The sequence below is a fragment of the Equus przewalskii genome, chromosome 11 (assembly GCF_037783145.1).
Source record: "Equus przewalskii isolate Varuska chromosome 11, EquPr2, whole genome shotgun sequence".
NCBI classification, from domain to species: Eukaryota; Metazoa; Chordata; class Mammalia; order Perissodactyla; family Equidae; genus Equus; species Equus przewalskii.
The window spans coordinates 2,326,480-2,351,202 of NC_091841.1; the positions used below are offsets into that span (position 1 = coordinate 2,326,480).

General features: G+C 41.1%; 1 protein-coding gene across 3 annotated transcripts in view; it reads left to right on the forward strand.

The window, feature by feature from the left end:
• Window positions 1-24,723, forward strand: part of TRIM44 (tripartite motif containing 44) — a 112,406-nt gene that overhangs the window by 41,859 nt on the left and 45,824 nt on the right. For all 3 annotated transcript variants that reach the window (XM_070563791.1, XM_070563790.1, XM_070563792.1), the window contains exons 3-4: window positions 132-371; window positions 11,444-11,463. In XM_070563791.1, coding sequence (XP_070419892.1) covers window positions 132-371; window positions 11,444-11,463 — 260 coding nt within the window. The remainder of the gene's footprint in view (window positions 1-131; window positions 372-11,443; window positions 11,464-24,723) is intronic.

Genomic DNA, 24,723 nt, shown 5'->3' on the forward strand with positions numbered 1-24,723 from the left:
CTTCAGCATCAGGTAGGAACTATGGTTTGTTTTTATTTTGGCCAGAGCTGCCTAGTACTTACAGTAATAGCTCTACCCTTCCATTTCTTTGTGTGTTCAACTTACTATTCTTCCTTGTCTGTGTTCTACAGGTAACCCGGGACCAGATGAAGGTGTTTATACAGCAGGAATTTAAGAAAGTTCAGAAAGTGATTGCTGATGAGGAGCAGAAGGCCCTGCATCTAGTGGACATCCAGGAAGCAATGGCCACGGCTCATGTGACTGAGATACTGGCAGACATCCAGTCCCACATGGACAGGCTGATGACTCAGATGGCCCAAGCCAAGGAACAACTCGATACCTCTAATGAATCAGCGGAGCCAAAGGCAGAGGTAAAAGAAAAAGGAATTAACTGCCCGGTGTGTTAGCTCTGGGAATTCCTCTTTGTGGTCCCTACACATGAATGAATTGAAAACTTAGATAGAGCATAAGTGTTTAGACTGGGGTGTAAACCAGTGTGTAAGTACTGGCTGCTCGGGCTACGTCCAGCAACTGGGCCTGGCCAGATATTTTCCCAGCATGATTTAAAGGAGTGTAGTCAGTGGATCAAATACTAATCCTAGTTAGGGAGGGAAACCAGAACTCAGAACCAGAGAAGAGGGCAGTTGACGCCTCTCAAGCTGTAAAATGAGCCTGTATGTAAAGTCATCATAGGGATGAGAACTGGGCTGAAGGAGAAGTTATGAAGTGGAGCAGAAAGCGGCCAGAATGAAAGATTTTGGACTGATTCTGGGAATGGCAAAAGGTGCCGTAGGCTGGTTTTTTTACGGAACCAACTGTATAAATTGGGAGTGTAACTGTTGGATTAAGAGAGGCAGGTGAGATAGGACATTGTGAAGATCTAAAAAGTGTGCGTGAAAGATGTAGGATAGATGTTGACTCGCCCACCGTACAAAGGTTAGTCACTATATTCATTTGTTATTTTGTAACAGGAATAAAAGTCTTAAGCATTTTACCAAACAACATATTTAGGCATTTAGAATCTGTTTCTTAAAAAAATGTAAGTCAGCCATTTAAAAAAACTTATATTTCCACCACTGGAGAGAGGCTATTGTTCATCAGGTTTCATAGCTTTTTGTTGAAAATTCTGGTCAAGCTTATGCCAGGGAGGTTTAGGGTAGGCCCTTTTAGAAGAAAACCTAGGAAAGTTGTATAGACCTTCCAGGACTGCCTCTGACTCAGTGAGCTCAGCCGTAACTAGCAGTCTTGCCTTGGCCCAGGAGTGCCTAGCCTCAGACTAACCAGGCAACAGAAGAGTAAAGGTGTAATCCAGGGGCAAGTACTGTCCAAGCAGTCCTGACAGGAAGTGTAAGAGACCACTGCACAGTTAGCTGCTTTGCATCCAGGGTTCTTGATGAACTTTCATCAGTGTGTGAAAAGACTAGATGAGCTCTTGTTCTTTTCATTTCATCCACCCCAGAATTAAGAAAGTGTGGGCCTAAGTATGTTTCTACATAGGCAAGAGAGCACTTTATATTCATCATTTCACTGAATTCGTGATAGCGGCATTCATTATCTCCATTTTACAGATAGGATATTGAGAGCAGAGGTGCTGACCCAGTGTCATTTAAGTTAGAAGAAAACAGAGCCAGGATTCAGATTTAAGTCTGTCCTATTCCAATGCCTGTACTTTTTCCCTATGCAGTTATGCAGTATATGCTGTATGCCACAGTTGTATCTGTGGGAAGAATGAGGAGAATCAGTGTCCTAGAGAGCTTTGCATTCCTAAGACCTATTACAGTGTGGAGGTGGTCACACTGTGTCTTAATAAAGAAGAAGTTCAAGCGGACCTACTAAAAAGATCAGTGGCATAGCTCTGTCCCAAATTCTCCTCAGATTGGGCCCTCACATTTATTCTGTGTGTTAGTTTGTTTTTTCAAAAATAAAGATTTAATTTTGAGAGAGATCCCCATCTCTTATTTTCATTTCAAATAATGAATTTAGTCCCTCCCCAGCATTAACTGTCCTATAAGCACTTCAGCTGCTCAGCTACACTATGCTTGTTAACTCTGATGTAATTACTCTTAGAGATGCAAAACTGACAAGGCCTCAGGACCAGGCTGTGGACAAAATAAGCTATTAAAAACAAGAAGTAGCAGTCAGCTGGCTAGAGCTTTTGTACAAGGAGGTGTTACCATCTAATAGCCTCTCATTCCAGCTAATCTGGGAACTATTGATCAGAACAGATTTCTAGTACCTTTCTTTCAAAAGACTCAGCAGAGGAATTCTTCTCTTTCTCTTGCAAGGTACGGATTGTTTTTTAATCACGTGCATTTTGAATTTGGCCAAGAGATTTCCCCCACCCCAACATTTTATTGTGAAGATTTTCAAACATACAGCAAAGTTGAAAGGATTTTACAGATTACACCCATATACCTCCACCTAGATTCTACCATTAACATTTTACTATGCCGATTCATTTTACATATATAGCCACCTTTCCAACCTTCTGCTCCTTAATTCATCTTATTTTTTGATGCATTTAAAAGCAAATTCCAGCTTCCGGTTCTGAACAGGATAGAGTAAACACATTTCATTTTACTTCTTCCACTAATCACAGCAAAAATTCCTGGACAAAATACTTAAGTCACCTACCAGAAGACTCTGAAAAGTGGAGAAATGATGGCAGACTGAGTGGGACCTTGGGATTTGAGGAACCACATGGCAGGGAGTTCCCTGGGGTTTTTCTTGCCTCCTGGGTGCCCTGCAAACTGGAAACACTACTGGGCACAGACTACAAGAAAGTAGCCAAGAAAGGTCTGCTCTCTCTAGCCAAAGGACTGGGAAAAGAGCTGTTCAGCTGTAGAGAAACCTTTTGACCACACCTGCCTATTCTGAAGATGAACACCAGAAATCAAACTGCGCCTCTTCCCAGCCCCAATTGGCACTGCAGTAGTGGGGCCAGTAGAGTAAAAACCTATTTTATACCCTCCTCTGTAGTACTGAGGTGTCCTCCTTTCTCCATGGAGCCTTTAGGTGAAAGTCTGACTTCTCAGTAGGGAGAGGTGCCCCTCTCCCAGGGACCTGTGGCTGGGACTCTGACTTCAACCCCAGCCCTGCAGTAGCAGAGGAAATAGTACCCCTCTCCTGTGGAGACTGTAGATGGAGCTCTAACTCCTGTCTCCCACCCCTGCATTAACTAGACAATGCCCCTCCCCAAGAGAGTCCGAGGGTGGAACCTTATCTTCCACCCTTGCCCGGTAATGATGAGTTGATGCCCCTCCTCCATCCCTAGCACAGTGGAGGCTGTGGAGTGGAGTCCTGTCTCCTGAGGGAGGCAGACCAGAACAGCACTGCAGAAGCTTTGTGAACTAAATTGACTTTTGAACCACAGTCCACAAAAGTGATGCAGGACAAGTGTTCCGAACCTAAAGAGGTTCTATCTGCTAGAATAAAAGATTTAAATAGGAACTAGATTCTTATGATACTCCAAATGTGTAGGATACAGTCTAAAATTACTCATTTTACCAAGAACAAATAAAATCTCAGCTCTAATGAGAAAAGACAATCAGTAGATGCCAACACTAAGATGACACAGATTTTGGAATTATCAAGCAAGGATTTTAAAGCCACTGTTATAAAAATGTTTCCATGAGCAATAATAAACCATGGAAACAAATGATAAAAAATCTCAGCAAAGAAATAAGATATAAAGAAGGATCAAATGAAAATTTTAGAACTGAAAAATATAATAACTGACATAAAAAATTCACTAGATTGACTCAATGGGAAATTGAAGATGACAGAGGAAAGAATCAGTGAATTTGAAGACATTGGTCTAGTATGAACAACCAAGAAGAAAGAGTGAAAAATAATTGAACTGCTGGAGGTGACAGAGGAAAGAAGCAGTGAATTTGAAGACAGATCAAGAGACATCCAATCTGAACAACCAAGAAAAAGAGATGGAAAAATAATTGAACTGAGTCTTGGGGACCTGTGGGACAATCAAGATCTAACACATGTGACACCTATGTTCGGTAAGGGGGAGGAAAAGGAATGTGGGGCTGAAAAAAAATTGAAGAAATAAGGGCTCAAAACTTCTAAAATTTGATTGAAAGGCATAAACCTAGAGATTTAAGAGGCTGAATGAACCCAAGCAAGATAAACTCTAAGAAATCCATACTCAGACACATCAAAATCTAACTTCTGAAAACTAAGGACAAGGAAAAGACCTTGAAAGCAGAGTAGCCAGAGAGAAATGACACCTTAACTCTGGAGAGCAATAACTTGAACGGACGTTATGTAGGGTGTTTTTTCTGTACCTATTGAAATGATTATTTGGTTCTCCATTATTCTGTTGTAATGGTTCATTACATTGGTTAATTTTTCAATATTAAATCATCCTTGCATTCCTGAGATAAAGTCCCACTTGGTCATTATGTTTTATCTGGGTTCAATTCATTAATCATTTGTTAAAGATTTTTATGCCTGTGTTCAATGAGGAATATTCATCTGTAATTTTATGTTATATCATTGTCAGACTTCGGTATTAGGCCTATGCTGGCCTCAGAAAACAAGCTGAGAAGTATTCCTTCCTCATGTATTTTCTGAAAAAGTTTATGTAAGATTGGTGTTATTTCTTCCTTAAATATTTGGTAGAGTTTACCAGCAACCATCTGTCCCAGAGTTTCTTTATGTGAAGGTTTTTGATAAACAATTCAATTTCTTTAATATAGAGCTATTCAAATTTTATTTCATCTTATGATTTAATTTTTAAAAATTTGCTGTAATTTTCAAAGAATTTACTGTTTTCATGTAAATTGTAGTTTTTAGTATAAAGTTGCTCATAGTATTTTCTTAGTACTTTTTAACTGTCTGTAGCATCTAGAATGATAACCCATCTTTCATTTCTGATATTGATAATTTGTAATTTCCCCCCTTTTTTCTTGATCAGCCTAACTAGTATTTCATTAATTTTGTTGGTCTTTTTGAAGAACTAACCTTTTGATTTGCTAATTTTACTCTTTCTTTTCTATTTTGTTTATATCTGCTCTTATTTCCTTTCTTCTACTTATTTTGAGTTTACGTTGTTCTCTTTTCTAGCTTCATTGATCATTGATTTTACTACTTTCTTCTTCTATGTAAACTTTTAAATCTACATTTTTCTCTAAGCACTGCTTTAGTTGAAATACAACATAACTTTGGTTTTCATTATCATTCAACTTGAAAGGTTTTTTCATTTACCACGTGATTTTTTCTCTTAACTCATCAATTATTTAGGAGTGTGTTGTTTAGTTCCAAATATTAGGGATTTTCTAACATATCTTAGAATTATTCATGTCTAATTTAGTTCCGTTGTGATCAGAGAACATATTCTGAATGATTTCAGTCTTTTAACATTTATTGACACTTGTTTTATGGCCCAGCATATGATCTATCTTGGTGAATGCATATGTGCACCTAAGAAAAATGTATATTCTGGGGCTGGCCCAGTGGCCTAGTGGTTAAGTTCGTACACTCTGCTTCAGCAGCCCAGGGCTTGCAGGTGTGGATCCTGGGCCTGGAGCTCCACGCTGCTCATCAGGCTGTGGTGCGGCGGTGTCCCACATACAACACAGAGGAAGATGTTCACTCAGGGCCAATCTTCCTCACCAAAAAAAAGATATATATATTTATAGTCTGTAGTTTGGGCTATAGTATTCTATTTAATATTAATTTAAAAATAGTAATTTTTAAGTTATGTTTTAACTAATTTTTGTGTCTAATTATTCTATCAGCTGCTGAGAGAGGGGTGTTAAGTTTCCAAGTATGATTAAGGCTTTATCTGTCTTTCCCTTTAATTCTGTCAGCTTTTCTTCAGAGATTTTGAAGCTCTATCATTAAGCAAATACATATTTATGATTGTTACATCTTCTTGATGAACTGACTCTTTAATCATTATGAAATGTCCCTCCTTTTCCCTGATAATTCTCTGTCTTGATGTCTATTCTATCTCATGTTGGTATAGCCAATCCAGTCTTACCTTTACTGTTTCCGTGGCATATCTCTTTCCGTCTGTTTGCTTTCAGTCTGTCTGCATTGTTAAAGTGTGTCACTCATAGCCAGTATATAGCTGGGTCTTATTCTTTTATCCATTCTGATAATCACTGCCTTTTAATTGAAGTGTGCAGTCCATTAACATTTAATGTCATTATTAATATAGTTGAATTTAGATCTGCCATTTTATGATTTTTTGGTTTGTCCGTCTGTTTGTGTTCTTCCCGTTGTCTTTTCCTGCCATCTTTTGGATTTTTGCCACATTTATTTGAATTCCATTTTAATATCTCTATTGCCTTTTATAGCTCTATTACTTTATATTATTTTTTAGCAGTTTCTATGAGGATTATAATGTATATCCTTAAATTTTCATTCTACTTAAAATTAATATCATACCACCTCACATAAAATGTAGACACCTTGTAACTGTATAGGCCAGTTTACTCTCCTTCCATGTTCTTTATGTTATAATTTTCATATGTGTAAAATCTACATATATTATAAACACTGCAAGATAATTTTAATTTTAGCTTAAACAGTCATATGCTTTTAAAGAAATTAATGAAAAAATCATAATTTTGTATGTGTATGTATGTATAGTTTTTAAGCAAGTTTGTGGTAATAGTTGTATAACTCTGTAAATTTCCTTAAAGTCATTAAATATACACTTAAAACCAGTAATTTTATGTTATTAAAAATTATACCTCAGTATAGCTATTAAAGACAAAATTCTAGATATCCCACCTGCCCAAATGCTATTTGCCTTTGATTGGTAAAAATTGTTCCGGAACCAGCCCATGAATACAGTGTGTCTGCTGTAAGGAACCTTCAGTACCGGTGAGTTTGATTAGGTCAGGTAGAGGCACAGAGCTGCTGGTTGAAAGAGCCCAGAGATTACAAGGTGGTGTTTTGGTGACGTTTCTTTTTAAAAATGTGTTTTTAATCTTTCTGAGTCATCTTATAGAATATAGGATAGAGAAGGAGTTTCACAGTCCCACAGGTCTAATAAGATGTGCTCTTTCCCCTCGTCAAATAACTACATAAAATTCTTTCTTTCTTAATCATTATAGAATATTCAAAATTTATAGACAAAGCAGAAAGTAAACACAACACACTAAGTAGATAGTTATCACTGAGTGTTATATTTGTTCCATTTTTTCTTTTTTGTGTGTCGGTGGGGTTTTTTCCAGCTGTATTGAGATATCATTGACAGATAGCATGTAAATTTAAGGTATAAAATGTGATGATTTGATATGTGTATATATTGCAGAATGATTACCACAATAAAGTTAGTTCATCCCCTCATGCTTTTTCCTAACATCGTATTTTAAATTTTCCTCATATTACTAGAAATTCTTCATAAACATAATGTTTGAATCCTGAATCAATGATATAAATTTAACTTTTACCTCATTTTATTTCCAGCATCTTACTGTTGTTTATAACATTGTAGTAAATGTTTTTGTTTGTGAATCATAAGTAATTACTGAGTATGATATGTCCACAAAAGAGTAGGATTACTCCACCTAGTCCAAACTGTCCACAAAACAATTGTATCAGTTTACATTTTCATCACCAGTTTTGAAACTCTCTAATTTTTTTGGCTGAATTTAGTTCTTTTATAATACTCTTTGCCAGAGTCAAGTATTAAAAAATGGTATGTCTTTATTTTTATTTGCATGTCGTGAGCATTTCTATCTTTTGTCTAGTTTTGAGAGTAAAATGCTGAGCTGCAGTAAGATAATCTTAGGAGAAGTCAGTTCAAATGAGTAAATCATTAAAAATGATGCATGCATACCCGAAATGTTTATTTTAAACTTGAAATATGTATCTGTGTATGTCTTTGATTCTGAGTCACAGCCTTTTCTTTGAGAATATGGGTTTGCTATTTGGGGTGGAATGTCATATTTCTGGCATAAACCACACCCATACTGCACCATTTATAAAGTCCAATTTCAGACTCTTTATAATGAGGAGGAGTAACATTCGAAGCAAGCTAAATATAGACTCTAGAATTTTATGCTTCATTTTTTCTGATATTTTGCTTGTCTCACCTACATCAAAATTGACAGCTGTTTTTAAGTAACTCATCTTTATTGAATTTTGGAAGCATTCAACTTTTCATGGAAGCAACTCTTCTCTTTTGCACTCATTTTTTGTTATTTAATAAAATGTGTCGTCATAATTATAAGTTCAACCGATATCAACAGGCTTAGGAACAGACTTGTTTGATTCTTGGTGAATATCCATTTCCACTGATGGAAGCAGAAATGAGAGGTTGTCCCAGAGTGTAGCCTACCAGCCAAGAGCAGTTAGGGTGTTTTACGGAGCAATTTGGGAGCATTGCTTAATCTAGTAAGTCATTTAAGTGGAAACTGGTGTTTAACACACTTTCAGTTCTAATATTTTCTGAAACCAGAATTTACTCATACTAGTGGTAGAAACTAATCTTAAATCCTACTTCTTGCCCTCCCTCCTTTCCTTCTTGAATAATTATTTACTGTGTGCCTTGCGCTGTGCTAGGTGGCAGTAAATAAAGGGATGAACAACACAGTTTCTGTTTTCAAGGATTTGGAATTCAAAAAGGGAGACCTTGTATGGCGCTGTGACTGTCAGTTTTCTGCTCTAACTACTGCCCAGAAGTGGGAGCCCTACAGATGCAGAGGACAGAGTAGGATTACTCCACCTAGCCTGTCAGTGAGGAAACGTTTCCCAGTGAGCCTTGGTCTCAAAGAATGGACAGGAATCAGCTAGGCTTTCAGAAGAGGTATATACATTTGGGGTAGCAGGAATAGCATGTGCACACTTTTTGCTAGCGAGATTAGTAATCTGCTGAATGTCTCTGACCTATTCAGAATTGCCTTATAATTCCTATGTGTGTGTATTTGTTCTTTCATTCATTTATTCATTCCTTCAACAGTGAAACTCTCACCCTGGTCCACCCCATGTTTTGTGATAGTAATTATTGTTTCTGAAAAGAACCACATATCTATAAGCAACAGAAATGGATGAATGTGAAGCACAATCTTGTGCCCCATCTTCTCTGTCCTTCCCCACTCCCCCTAGAAGTGCTGTTAGTTAACAATTCAGGGAAAGTACAATAATGACCACCATTCATTGAACACTTAAAATGTACTAGACACTTGCTTAGTGTTTTACACACATTTTCTCATTTATTTTAATTTCTAAGAATTAGGGTCTCCATGTGTAAATGAGGAAACTGAATCTTGGAAAAGTTAAGTAAGTTGCCAAGAGCCTTGTTGTTGAAACAGACGAGCCAGAATTTGAAGCCCTGTCCCTCTAACTGACGAAGGCCATCTCTCAACCCCTGCAGCAAGACACGTGATCCTGAGGACTTGCTCTGCATCACGGGGGAAAGTTCAGATACATTGTTCCATACGGTTCTCCTAGACGATTATGTTTTCACATCCAAAGATAATTGAAAAATTGTGTTGAGGCTTAATTATGTTATTGATAGTTATGTAATTCATATTAAATTTAAATTATATAAATTCATTCTTACTAGATTATAGTTCCCATAAGACATGCCAGTTGATCAAAAGGCACAGAAAGCATCCACGATCCCTGTACCCTCCTTCCATCTCTCACCCCACATTTCTCTCTCATTAGAGTACAGATGATTAGCACTCTTACCAGTATTGCAGATCCTTAACCGTCTGCTAAAATGCCCTTCTTATCCAGCCTCCAGTGGATAATCTGATGTAAATTACCTTTCTGGCAGCAGCTGTCCTTTATAAGCTTGTTCCCTGGCAATCTCCCTTTACCTCAGCTTCCCTCACAACCCCCAGCCCCACAACACCACCACCCCCACGTCCCCGCCCAAGACACAAATACACGTCCGTATTCTCTGCTTTTGCAGAACTCAGAATTCCTTAAACATACATTTCTTTTAACTGCTGTGCCTTTGTTCTTGCTAGTCCAGTGCTTTTCCCACGTCTTCTGTTGTCGGCCTGGGAAAATCCTGCTTATCCCTCAAGTGCCACTATAAATGTCACCTTCTCTGTGAAGCCTTCCACCTTCTCCTGGAGAGGCAGTGTTTATCACTGCCCATTTGACTCTCGAAGCATTCTGTTTCTGTCTTTGATAGAGTCCTTAGCCTATTTAGTCATTGTTCATTTTCTGTCTGTTTCCCCTGGTCTAGAAAGGGAGCTCCTAGGTTAGATCATTATGAGTTGTCTTTTACCCTTAGAGCCCACATGTAGTAGCTTCTTAAGGTATCATACTGAATTGTTACTGATATTGATAATTACCTTTATTAAGTGCATCCTGTATCTTAGGCACTGTGCTTGATGTTTATACACATTATTTCATTTAATCTTCACGCCCATCCTATGATACAGGGACAATTATTACCCACATTTTACAAATTAAGAACTCGAAGTTGAGAGGCACAATAACTTGACCGGGGTAACACTTGAGCAAGCACGTGATGGAGTCAAGATTTAAATCCACAGAGTCTGACTCAGAGCTCATTCTCCTTTATACCAATAGGAACAATCAATCAGATAAGTTCTCTGGGGAGTTATCAACAGCTAGGAGATACATTTTCTGTTGAGACCAACCCTGAATGGCTCAAGAAGACGTGAACGATACCTTGTTACTAAATGGATGAGTGAGGTCCCTTGGAAAAGGCTGAAGAGTCATTTGAAAAATCTTGTTTGCTCTCAAAAAGAGGCTCAAAGCAGTCTGCTGTGATCACTGATAAAGTCAGGTTCAGAGAACACAGTACCCAGACAAAGAAGCCTTCTACATTGTTTTTGCAGAGAATGAATGAGAAGAAGAGAAAAGCCACTGTTTGGCTGAAGAAGGATGTGGACCATTACATGCCAGAACTGCTTTTTACGAAGGAGAAGCCCATGGTCCAGATTAGTTAATTAGCTTGCCTCAGGGCACATAGCTAATAAATAACAGGGCTTGGACTAGAATCCTGATTTCCTGAGTCCCAGTTCAGTGCCCTTTCCACCATAGTGTGCTCTGTATTCGAGTGGCTGTGTTCATGTTTGGAGAAAAAAATGCTGGACCAAGGTAGGAAGGAGTCTTTGAGGGAAACAGCTTGAAGCTTTTGGAGCTGGTCAGCTTTTGCCTAAGACCTGCTGCTATTTTGGGCTCTCAGTTTGCTCAGAACTAAATACTGCCAGCTACACAAATAAAAGGCAGGGCTATTATTTAGGCCTCCTAGGTCTGTGCATTCACTTCTCTGCTTGCAAGGGCAAGTTCATCTCTGCTGGGCAGTTTGAACATGGGCTTATATTAGCCCTTGTCAGCCCTTAGATGTCTGCTGGTTTGACTGTTACAGTAAATGCACTAGCCTTGCTTTCGGGTTGGGAGAGGAGAGGGAAGAGAGAGAAACCTAAATTGGTCTCTACCAATGCTGATTTCTAATGCTGTTTCTTTCTGTTTCTTTCAGGGTGACGAGGAAGGACCCAGGTAAGATCACATTGTTGTTGCTTGTCTGTTCTCAGAATTGAAGTAGAGTGACATTTGTGGCCTTTTTAATGCCCCGTGAAATACGGACAACCAAGAAACAGCACAGAGAAGGTATCTCTGTCTGAAGCTAGGGCTTTGAAGATCGTGTTTAGTGAGACTCCCGTCTCCCTCCCCATCTGTGGTGTTTCCTGCGTGTAGCCTTCAGATAAAGGTAGACTTGAAAGTGTGTCATGAGGGTAACTTTGCTTTGTTCTTCATACCTTGTTAAGAAGAGTAGGCACTGTATTTGGATGGTAATTAGGCTATCAGCTGGACTGACTAGATAAACTTTTGTGGTGTTCTTTCTTGATTGGAATTGGATTGCCTTTTTTAATGGACTCTGGATCCAGTAGTCTTTATTCCTGACCCCTAACATTTTTGTGTCTGACTCAAGACACCTATATGGTGACTCCAAGGTCATAGGTATAACACTCTGGGGAAAACTGCTGCTTTGTGCATCTGTATCACCACATGAAATTTTTTTTTTAACTTTTTTTTTTTTTAAGGTTTTATTTTTCCTTTTTCTCCCCAGAGCTTCCCGGTACGTAGTCATATATTTTTAGTTGTGGGTCCTTCTTGTTGTGGCATGTGGGTTGCTGCCTCAGCGTGGTTTGATGAGTGGTGCCATGTCCACGCCCAGGATTCGAACTGGCGAAACCCTGGGCCACTGAAGCAGAGCATGCAAACTTAACCACTCGGCCACGGGGCCGGTCCCCAACCACGTGAAATTTAAGAGTGCATTTCATTATTGCCTCAGCCTTGCAAGGAACCTGAACTTTGGTTTACCTAGCTTTGCTGCTCAGGCTGTGACAACAGGCTCTAGGAAACGCTGCAGCTCTGCCGTCAGCACGATTGAGGGGCATCTGTACAACAGTAAAATGCAGTGTTCACATGGCCCCCCTCTGTCACATAGGATCAAGGACTGTTAAGGCTGGGAGGGATCAGAAAGGTCCTGCAGGCCATTGCTAGTCAAACTTTAGTTTTAGCAGAAGCACATTTTTTTCAAATGGGCTATAAGTAGAACTTCGATGTATGTAAAGCAGTTTTTCTCTGGATAAAATTGGGGGCCACATCCTCTGGTGAACCTTTTCTCTTCATTACAGTAGACACTGAGGGGCTTCTGCAGAAACCTAGAGTTCCTCAGAACTCAGTTTGAAAATCCCTTGTCTAGTTCAGACTTCTCATTGAAAGAAGCTAAATGAATTGTCCAAGGTTACCTTCCTGGAGCCAGGATTCGGCCCTTCTTTGGTTTTATTTACAAACCAGCAGATACAGTTCCTTCTTTTCTCCTCTCCCTCCCCGTATCCTGAACCCCTTTCTTAGTGCCAAGTGTTGTCCCACATCTGCATGTCTTGGTGCTTCCCTCCCTTGGCACCTGTTCTCAGCCTAGACCCAGCTCCTGTCTACTGTGACTGAAGCCACAGGCATCCTGCTTCAAACCTACAGAGCCTCAGGGGATCCCTTCAAACCCCATCTACCAGCCTCCTCAGCAATAGGCTCCCTCTGCTGTGTTCATTTACTTCCTTCCTTCCTTCCCCTTGCCTGCCTGCCTGCCTTCTTCCTTTCCTTGCGACCTTCCATCCGTCCTCCTTCCCTCCCTCTTTCCTTTTCTTTTCTTTTCTTATGACCCTACTATGTGTTGGGCACTGTGCTATGCAGTGGGAATATAATGATAACTAAGACAGACATGGCCCCTGCCTAAGTGTAGTGGGAGAGATGAGCTTATAACCAGGCACTTATACTGTGGGGGAGGTGCTATAATTAAATGAAGTTTAGGCTGCTTTAGGAAGGGCTCCTAAGTCAGTCTTGGAGGATAAGGGGAGGCTTACCAGAAAAGGTTATATATAAAGAGAGGTCTGAAAGATGAGAGGGCAGCAGAGGAGGAGCAAGGGTAGAGTCGTTCCAGGTAGAGGGAGCAGGTCGTGTCAAAGCACCGGACAAGAGAAGAGTGGAGGAAAAAAGCAGAGGCCAGATGATTTAGGGCCTTATAGGCCTCCTGAAGGTATCGCAGCTCTATCTGCAGGCAGTGGGCAGGCATTAGAGAACTTTAAACAGGAGTTAACCTGAGTAGATGTGCATTTTGGAAGTCTCCCCTGCCTGTAGAATGGCAAATGAAGTGGGTCTACACCGGAGCCGGGGAGACTAGTTAGACTAGGCTGGCGATGCTGGGAGCCTAAATCAGCCGCTAGTTATTGAGCAAGTTGTCACTGTTTTGCACAGACCTTTGGTTTAGATAAACTCTTTAAATTGTTCTCTTGGCACTCCCCCTCTTCTGTTCTCAAGACTAGCTCCAGCTGCTGGGAGGAGCCCTAGACCTTCTCCCCAAAGAAGGAGTTCCAGTAAGACCAGAGTAAAGAAAACACCTTAGCAGACAGAATGTGCAGAGTCCACGGGGGAGAAATGGCGTTTCTGTCTTGAGAGAGCCTGCTTATGATGGGCACACTCATCTTATCTTTATGGCCACATGCCAGAGTGGCGTTGATTAGAAGGCTACAGGGACCTTATGAAGAGATTAACTACCTTCAGAGATACTATTCAGTGTGCGATCCTGGCTTTAGAGTTTAATTGCAGATAGCTTCATGTCATTTGGGCAAAACAGTGGTGAAGCAATAGAGGTTCTTTACCAGCAACCAAGACGCCAAGTGTCTCCCTCAGGCCGGGCTGCCGTGGGTGTCAGCAGGGATCCTGTTGGACTAGGACTTGACAGAACCCTTTTTTAGTACAGTGAGCACTTGAAGAGCACGTTCTCATTTGGCAGAAAGAGGAGTCAAATTTTCTTTTTAACATTTAAATGCAGACTTACTGGTTCCATTCAGTTTGTGTTGAACTACCATTTGGCTCAGTTTGTTCCAATTAACACTTCAGGGCAGATTGCCTTTGATCTGAAATTTTTCTCATTTATGATGTACACTTTACCATCTCAGTAAGCCAAGCAGAGTTTGTTCCAAAGGCTTCTGTATTGCTGACAGTATTAATGAGAGTTTGCTGTGTAAGGGAGACAAAGGAAGCGTGGGTCTGCCTGCTCAGGGGAAGGAAGAGGAAGGACTCCAGAGACCCTGCGTTCCAGATCTGCTTGGATTCTTAGTCCTGTGTCTCCTTCACTAGCATTCTTTCCACACGGCTGCTTCCCCATTGTCTGCACGCAAGTCTGAGGGAGAAGTGGATTCCCACCCCTCTCCGTGGTGGCAAGAACAAAGGAGAATTCCTGTCCTACTGAAACGTTATTTGTCTGTAATAGATCTGTGTCTTCCTCCCTTCCTGCCAGCTAGAGTCTCCCTGCCTTCTTCCCTCTTTTCACTTTTGACTTCCCAAGCTGTTTGACGTGATGTGGCCAAGTATTTGTACTTTTAGTCATGTCTGTTCCTTGTCCTGGATTTTATTGTTTAGTTGTCCTGCTAATCAACAACAATAATAATAATTGTAGCTGCCACTTATTGAAGGTTTACTGTGTACAGTGTTTTTTATGTATTCTCATTTAATCCTCATGTGGAGCTATGATGTAGTTTTTATCCCACTGGTAAAATGAGGAAATTCGTGCTCAGAAAGATTAACTTGCCCAAGATCACACAGCCAGTAAGCAGTAGAGCTCAGACCTCAATCTGGCCTGGCCTCAGGACTCATGCCCTCAACTGGCATTCGGACTGTCTCCAAGAGACCAGCGCATGTCTCTGTGTGACCCTGTGTGAAAGCCAGAAGGACTCACCTCAGAGTACCACTCTGGTCTTGTTCCTCTAACCTGGAGGTTCTTACTTGCTTTGACATTGAATTGCTGTGGCCTCTGTTTTCTGCAAGCTACTTCTCCTCTCCTTAGCCTGTCATTATAAAGGGATATTTCTTCATCTCATCCTCATGCAGTGTCCTCTGAGGGTGAGCAGCAGAAGGGGTGCTTTAAGACTCCCTGGGGAGCAGGCAACCAAGCCTTCCTCTGACCTCACAGAATTAGCTGTCTGTTGCCCCTCCACCTGGTAGTTTACTCTTCCAGTCCCTGATGCAGTCATATAGACGGCAAGGATTCTTGGAGGGCAGGAGGAGCAAAAGTCCTAATATGTAGAATGTGGATATTAACCACTGTGGAGTCATCTTTTAAAAGAATGGCTTTGAAGCCTAGAGTGATTTTCTTTTTCAAGCAAAAAAAGCAATTTACACTTTTGGCAGCAATTTTCTGTCTTCTCTGTGCTATTATGAGAGATCTTCTGTTCACTCCCTCACAGATTGGCTCCTTCTCTACTCCTGCCGGAGCATGCTGAGAAGTAATATATATTCAAGGAGATGGGGTGGCAATGGGATCTGCTGCCTTGAAAGCTGTTGTGTAGTGGGAGGAAGTCAGAGAGGGAAGGACCCTTAAACTCTGTGCTCAGAGGAGAAAGGAGCAAGATTATTATTAAATTTTGATTTGCTATTGAGCTTTTCTGTAATTTTTTTTTTAAACTAAGAGGAAAATGGCTTTTTAATAGTAACAGCCATACTTGGGACTTCTGTAGAATTTTTCACCCTCAGCACTGGTTCGTATTCAGACAGTAAGCTCCTGCTGAGATCAGTGTGACTGTGAACCATGCTGATTCTGTGATCAAGCGGGCCGTGAATTCTGAAGGAGCAGAGGCTCAAGGAGCGTCAGCAGACCTGCCTTCCCTTCTTGGTCTGCCTGGGACTGGGCGTGTGACCCTGGGCAAGCTAGTTAACCTCTTTACCTCTTTATAATGTGTTTTTATTTCCCAGTAAATATTAGTCTTTTTTCCCCATTCCCCACCCAGTTTTTTTGGATGTAGTTGTGTGGAGGAATAGAGTTTTGTATCAAATATGGAGTGGAAAGAGTCTGTGTATGGATTCTGTAATTTGGTAATTTTTTTTTTAAACTTCTCAGTTTTGTTTCTTTAAAATTTTTCTTGGGGCTGTGTACTAGGCATTCTTTTCCCCCCTCTAAAATAATAACCATATGTTCTTAGATATGGCATTTCTCTTCCTGACGACTTAGTTTGTAGAGAGAAGAGGGAACTAAGTCAGTAATACACTTAGGTTTCTTTTGTTCTCTGATTGCAAATTCGTGGTTTGGTTTTTGCATTAGCTTCATTTCAGAAGACCCAGCTGGAAGCCAGAGAAAATGGCTCTGATACTTGTGACATGAAATGGAGCTATTATACAGGGCTGCTTATTATACAGAAGTGGGGTTCCAGCCTCTAAGTTGACCTTTAGCGTAGAGTCTCTGACGTGTAATGTTTCCCTGTTCTGGAACCTCTACTGACTTTGTTTTCCCCTGCTGATGTGGCTTGTTTATTCTCTACTCATCCAGATGAAGGATGAACCATGCTGTGCATTGTGTTACCTATCTATAATAAAAGCAAGCCTCCTTGCTAAAGTAATTGATTTTCAGATGTTTGTCCATGAGAGTCACAACTTTATTTTATTTTGTGTGTATTGGTATAAAATCAAAGAATCCATACATAGCTGGAAAATTCACCCAAGGATCCTCTAGCTTATTCCATCTGCCTCACACTGGAAATGCTGGCCAGGAGCAGCTTGTGTTCCAACACATCTGCCTGCTTCTTTCTGGCTTCGTAAGGCTGAGAGAAAGGGCTTTGTAGAGTGGGGCCTGGATGTCACTGGGTACCCATGGTGTTTTGCTAATCATCTCTTGTTTGCCATCCATTACAGCGGTTATGAGGCCTGGCAGGCTAACCTTGTTTGTGTCTTTGACCTCAAGGTCAGGATATCAGAATAACATTCACCTCTAGGAGCTCTGTTCCTTAATCTCTTAAGCAGGAAAGATTGCAGAGGAATTCTTTCATTCATTTGTTCACAAACATTTTCGACTGACTACTGTGTTGCCAGGCCCCGTGCTAGGTCGCAGAGGTGTGAAGATGGTAGAGACTTTGTCCCCTCATTTAAAGATCTCAAAGTCTAGTTTGAAAGAGAGAAGTAAGTTAACAATTTTAATGTCACATTTAAGTGCAATATAATAATTATTATTGTAAATTATTATAAAGAAGCATTTATTGAATGCCAACTATGTGCAGGAAGTATTTTAACCATTTACATGTATCATCTCATTTATTTCTCACAGCAGTCCTAATAAGTGGTTAAAACATTTCTCGTCTGAGATGAGAATACTGAATTGCAGAGAGGTTATCCATACACAAGGTCACACAGCTAACAAGTGGTAGAACCGGCATTGAAACTCAAGTAGCCTGACTCGAGAATGCAGGCTCTTCACTACTGCACTATAATGATTCTCTGTATTCAATATATTGGGTGTAGAGTAGGCTACAGCTAACTCAGACTGGGGAGTCAGAAAAGATAGCATTTCTGCTGTACCTTGCAAGATGGGTAGGGATAGGCTCTTCCAAACAGAAAGGATCCAAGCAGAGAGACCAGTGTGTCCAAAGGCTCAGAGGAGAGAAAGTGCATATGCTGTGTGGGGAAGGGTTGAGTGCCTGTGTGACTGGACTGTGGCAGCAATGAGACTAAAAGGTGGGTGAGTCCACCATGTAAAGGGTCTTGTATGCCATGTTGAGGTACCAGAAGATTTGTACCCTTTCCTTTTAGACTTACCTTTTGACTACAGCATTGTCCTATCTTCAGGAGAAATGAACAGACTTCTGAATCCTAGGGGTTTCTTGGGATAGTCACATCTCATGATTTGTTATGGGTAAATTGTTTGCTTTCTTTATGCCTCAGTATCCCCACCAAATAGCACATCCTATTGTACTTAAAGGGTAAAGATGCTATGAAGCATTGAAAGTATTCTTCTTTGGGGTTCCTTCTTTTAGATGGAAAAACAAGCAAGTGAGATGAAGTAGTTGTAAAAGGAAAGTGTTTGATTTGTATCTTATTTATACCTCTATTTTGATGGCTCCTGCCTTCCTTTAACTTAAACTCACATTTGGAAGGTAGTTATCTAGTTTCTTCTAAGTTAATGGAGAAAAGGAATACTAAAGCACCTCCATTTTCCAAAAAGATTTAAAGCTATAGATGTTTTTTAAAAGCTAGTCAAAGAATTAAGTTGATGTTGCATTTGTCTCTGAGTTAGACTCGATGCTGGAGAGTCTGGCTGGAGCCTGGGTGTCATCTTCGTTGTTTGGCTTCAGTCATTTTGGACTGGCTGAGCCTAATAGATTTTAGGAAGTCACAAAACTCCAGTCTGTGTCAAGAATGACTAAAGTTGATGTCATTGGTTATGTGCCCCCTCACTTGTGGCAGCCACAGCAAAATTGTTATTAGTAGTGTCTTTTGATTTTAGGCGAAACCTGCTGGTGTCTTCTCACTTCCTCCCAGTGAGAGGCAGGTAAAAGGTTAAAACTTCTGTCTTCCCAGCAGCTTCCAGGGATCTCTCCCTTTTTTGTAAGCTCCATGTGTCTGAACTGCACAGAAACCCACAGCAGACATCTGTAACAGAGGCTGGGAGCAGAAGCTGGTGCATTTGTTTTTTTGTTTTGGTTTGCGTTTTTTCTTTTCAAAATAGTATAAAGTTTAGAGTCAGTGAGTGCAGTTTTCTTTAAAATTAGAACTGCAAGGAGGTGGCTTCAGAACTTTAAAAAAGGTGGACAAAGGCTGAGATAAAGCTGGGGTACCCTAAATGGTGAGGTCCTTACCAAGGATGATATTCCCAGGCCTCTGCTTGTTTGCACTCAGGACCTAACTGTAGGTGGTTGTAGATTCGTCAGAGAAATACCTCCTTATCCACCAGCAGGGGTTTCAGGGAAGAAAAACGCTTTATAAGTGCCTCGTCCCCCTGCTCCTTAGCACCTCTACCGGTTGTTCCCTGTAGGTTGCAGCGTGCTTATAAAATGGAAAAGCATTTTGTTTCCTTGGTGAGGACATGTCTCCCTCCCCTCTGGTTCCATCAATTCTATTTAAAGGAAAGTGAGGTTGAGCAGGAGAAAACCAGCACAGAGAGGGAGGAGCTGACAGAATGACAGTGAAGGTAGGGAGAGAACCATTTCTCAGCTGCCTCTGGCTGCTAGATGCATCTGGATCTAGATGCTGTGGGGCATCGTGTTGCTTTATCCCACCTGCACAGGCACTGCCACTTAGAGCAGGACCGCCCTAAAACTGACCACGCTGCCCACTTTGCCCTGACTTTCAGGGGTGTCCAGGATCAACGCTAAACAGCAATACTAGTGAGACCTGCTTGTGTGTTGAACATTCAATGGGATCTGGACCTGCATGTGTTATTTCAAAGCTTTAAAACAACTCTGTGAGACAGAGCTGTTCTAATCCTCTTTTTACAGAGGAGGAAATTGATTTTATAGAGGTTTAGTGATTAAGCCATGGTCACAGTTAGAAAGTGACTCAACCGGGTTTAGAACCCAGATCTATCAGGCTTAAAATTCTGTAATTTCAACCACTACACTATACTGTCTGTCTCAGGAGATGGAAGATTCATATCTTCCAACATCTTGGCTGGGAATAAGCGAAGTTAATGGAGGGAATTGTGACAAGCCAACAGGGATTTGGCATTTTTATCAGAAAAATTTTTTCATTTTTTTTGTTGAATGCCAACAAGCAATTTGTCTGAGACACAAGTTGAGGTGGAGCTTGCCAGGAAAATGCCTAAGGTGGAATGAATAGGAACTTCTCTCCCCAGACAGGTAAACATTAGTTTACTCCCTGGTTTTTGTGGAGCCAGTAACTGCCATTGCCTCTTCTGAAAGAGCCACTATTCACCCAGTGGCAGGTGCAGACCAACTGTTGTCATGGCAACGTCAGGAAAGGCAAGCAGTTTAATTCCAGAACTGATAATTAACTAGGGGATGGGGTGGGGGTGGGCAGAGAAATGGGGGGATAATTGTTTCAGGAGGGGAAACTTAGCAATTGCCAGCAAGCTGTGTAGATGAAAAGGCCAGGCACAGATGCTCCAGCCCAGCAGGCCCCTGGAATTCAGTGCCCATCCCCTCTGGTTAGGAGTTTCTGATGAACTAAAATGAAGGGTCGAGTCCCCCGCCAACCAAGACTCTTTAAGGAACCAAACAAAGAGAGAGAAATGTTGCCTAGGCTATGCAAAGACTTGCAGGGGCCAGATGAATGACTACTCTAAATGATGTCACCCAGCCGGAAGCAGTCCAGAAATGCTATCTGGACTCCACAGGGAGAACTCTTGCATCAGGGAAAACAGGACCCACAAAGCATGCCTGTTGTGAGTCTCTACTTCCGTGGGTGGGATGGAGGAGAGTGGCCTGTCAGAGGAGACAAAAGGAAGACTTGAGGGGGTGATGAACTTGTTCAGGTGCTGGCTCATCACCACTGTTGCTCTGTCACCCCCTGGAGATTGTAGTCAGAAAATGTAAGCTAAGCCTTCCACATGGATTATCTATCTCATTTAATCCTTACAACAACCTAGGAAGAAGGCGCTGTTTTTCTTCTCATCTCAGACTTAGATATGTTCAGTACCTTGCCCAAGGTCACAGGGCTAGTAAGCCAATGTACTGAATCTTTGTATCCTATTGATTTGACTAATAAAATAGAATCTGTTCTTCTATATAGGGAGTCATGGTCCCAATCTAGAATGAAATCAGACTTAAGTAGATATTTTACATTATCTACAATAAAAAGGAAAACAATATTTTTTCTAGTAGAATAAGGTAAATTACAAAATAGAAATTACCGAATGAGCAATATTGGAGATGTCCTATCATGCTTTTGAGATCTCTCAGACTCACAGCTCATAGCTCACATGCTCTGTGTCCCAAGCCGTGATCCGATGAGTAACTGAGAGTCAGGAGTCCTTCCTAAGTTGTCCTGTCGCTCTCGGTGGATTGAGGCTTGGAGGAGGAGGTGACTTGGTGACAACACACAATGGAGAGAAACTGTCCAAAACTCTTATTATGATAGATGTTAACCACACTTCTCTGCTTTATGTGTTTTTCATGGACACATGGAGAAAACTCCATAGTGTATATAGCAAGACTTCCCTGTGTTCTAGTATGTGTGTATGAGTGTAAGAGAGAGAGATTGTACTTTAAAACGGTGAGTCTCGGTGGGAGGAGAAACAGCATTCATTCAGCAGTGTTTACAGAGCACCTCCTCTGCTGTAGGTATTGTCTTTGGTGCTAGGAATACAGTTTTCAACAAAATGTTCAAGGTCTGTGCCATCTAAGAGCTTACATTCTACAGTCTCAAGTTAAGGATTGAGGAATGTAAGTGGTATATAATTTGAGTGCATTTTAAAGAAAGCCCTTAGTTCTCTCTTAAAACCTATTATAGCAAGTAAAATTGGCCCAGTCCTTCTGGCTGGTAGGAAAATATGCAGAAGGTAGAATAAAAGTGAAGTAAAGGGTTGGTAATCACTACTTAAAACTATGAGCTTCCCCCTGATTTTCCAGAGGTTTGACAAACTAATAAGTTGATGTTGCCTTTGCAAGTGAAACAATTAATATCAAAATTTGGGAGCTCAACTGACAGTAATTATGTTGGAAAATGTAATTTTGCTTGCATAGTAGAGGTAGGATTATTTCAAGATCTCATTAATGTGCTGTTCATCAACAAAGACCAGTGTAACCTTTCTCTTATTAGATTAGTGCAGGGTCCTGATGCAAAAGGCTGTTGGAATAATTCTCAGTCTTTTGTTCTAAGAAAATAATTAAATACTGTCTAGAAGTCTAGATATGGAAATTGAAGTCATTGAAGACAGAAAAACAGTGTAGCCACTCATTCTGAAATCAACATAACCTCCTTTCATTTCTGCAAGTTTCATTCCTTTATCTCCTTAGCAAATTTTATTGTCTGCTGTGTGCCAGGCCGTGCTAGATGTTGGAGCTATAGTAGAAATCAAAACGGAATACACTCTTCGTCTTCATGGTGCTTGCTATGTATTGCTGGGTCTCTCCTCTGCATTTCAGGGGCATACATCTGCTCTGTGTCTGCTCAGCTCTGCACGAGCTTAAAGAATCAGCAGGCTACTAGAAAGATGCATGACCTGCAACTATAGGTGGAAACCCTCCAGCGCAGGGCTTCCCAGGTGTGTTCGACTGAACACTAGTTATGTGAGTTGTTCACTTATTCTTCTAAACTAGGGTTTCGTGGTCCAAGAAGTTTGGCACATGCTGCTTATTTACCCACCTCTTGGAGTTCCACAAGTACCTTGCTATAATTCAGGCTTTGAGCAGCCCTGTGATAATGAGACCTGTTTCCTTTTTCAATCCCAGCATTCCCAGACTTACTGACCATAAGGCTATTTTAACCCCTGTCACAAAAGTCTCCTTTGGAAGCAGGCTTCTTCGGCTAGAGGAAGGCAGCTCATTCTCCACTGAGACGTGTTGAGACCCTGAGACGTGCTGCTCTTGATCCGCCATCCAGAAAGAGGGTGTAAGGAGCATAAGGCAACGCAGTTAGAGTCCTCATCTCTTAGGCTGAAATCTCGTCCTCATTCTACTTTTCTTCAAATAATTGGGGCTTCTGAACCATTTCTCTACTATTATTGATATAATTTATTTCCAGTACAATTAGAAGTGTAGCTATTGGGGATACAAGTAATTGAACCTGAGACACATTCCTGAGAAAAGGAAGCCTTGAGAGGGCCACTGGCATATTTTTAAAAGTTGACATAACGGGGCCGGCCCGGTGGCGCAGTGGTTAAGTTTACATGTTCCGTTTAAGTGGCCCGGGGTGGCCAGTTAGGATCCCGGGTGTGGACATGGCACCACTTGGCACACCGTGCTGTGGTAGGTGTCCCACACATAAAGTAGAGGAAGATGGGCATGGATGTTAGCTCAGGGCCAATCTTCCTCAGCGAAAAAGAGGAGGATTGGCAGCAGTTAGCTCAGGGCTAATCTTCCTCAAAAAAAAAAAAAAAAATTTGACATGACAAGCGGCCAACCCAGTGGCATAATGCTTAAGTTCACATGCTCTGCTTTGGTGGCCCAGGGTTCATGGGTTTTGATCCCTGGCATGGACCTACACGCCACTCATCAAGCCATGCTGTCGCAGCATCCCACATACAAAATAGAAGAAGATTGGCAGAGATGTTAGCTCAGTAACAATCTTCCTCAAGCAAGGAGAGGAAGATTGGCAACAGATGTTAGCTTAGGGCCAATCTTCCTCACCACAAAAAAAAAAGACACGACAAAAATCAATCTTGGATGTCCATAATTCCATTCAAAAAAGAAGATATCCATTATAAATAAATTTTTGTTCTTTTCATCTTAATTATGTAATTCCTTTTGCTTTCTAACAATAAGAAAGTTGTGGTACCACTTTGTAGTTTTAAATCAGTGTATAAAGTGGGCTTATCCCCTTAGCACATGACAGTGCCTCCTACAACCAGTAGCTATCATGTACTTATCACAGCTTGGGAAGGCCCAAGAAAATAATATATAAAAAAGTATTTTGCAAACTGTTAGTGCTGCATCTAAGGAATAATTATGGTTTTGGTTTTTTTCACTAATGATCATGGGACTTCTTAACAATCTGTGTGTCAGAAATTGCCCTGCTATGACCAAGCTCTAACACCAAATGGATTTATACATCAGGATCACAGTATTCTGACTTAAAGGCCAAGAGAGGAAGGCACTGAGACCAGGGTGTCAGGCCCTCGGAGGCACCCCTCAGTCCCTCAGTTTTCTCCTCAGTCATCTAGGGGCAGTAGCACCCACTCTGTATGACGGATTGAGTGAGATAATCTGTGTGAACGTAGAGCATAGGAAATGTACATCATGCTCTGTACCCTTCCAAAGCATACAGCCCCAAACAGGGGAAATCTTACCTGGATGACAGACAGTTAAGTCTTTTCACAGGGCTATTTGTTAAGACATAATTGTGTTTACAGCCTGAGGTTCATTTATGAGTCATTTAAACAAACATTTACCAGAAATAACAAAGGAAACAAGAAAATGAACCTTCATTCAGCACCTTTATAGTTTACGGGGTGCACACAGACATCTCTTTTCCTTATTCTAACAAACCTGAGAGGTGGTTTTGCTCTCCCCATGTTACACAGGCAGGAAATTGAATGAGAATCAGTAACTTGTCCAGGGCTGCCCAGGGAGAGCTGGACGTGATGCGAGTAGGCCTCGAAGGAAGGCTCACTGTTCACGTCCTGTGCCCATGCTCTCACGCCGCCTGTTCAGAACATCGCTCTCGTTTTCTCCTTCCTCTCCCACATGCTTCTACCTTTGCCTTCTCCTTCTCAGTAAATGGCATCATCATGTCTCAGGCCAATAACCTAAGAGTCGTACTCAGTGTCTCTCTTTTCTTCATATTCCATATCCAGTTAATCAGCAATTCCTGTCA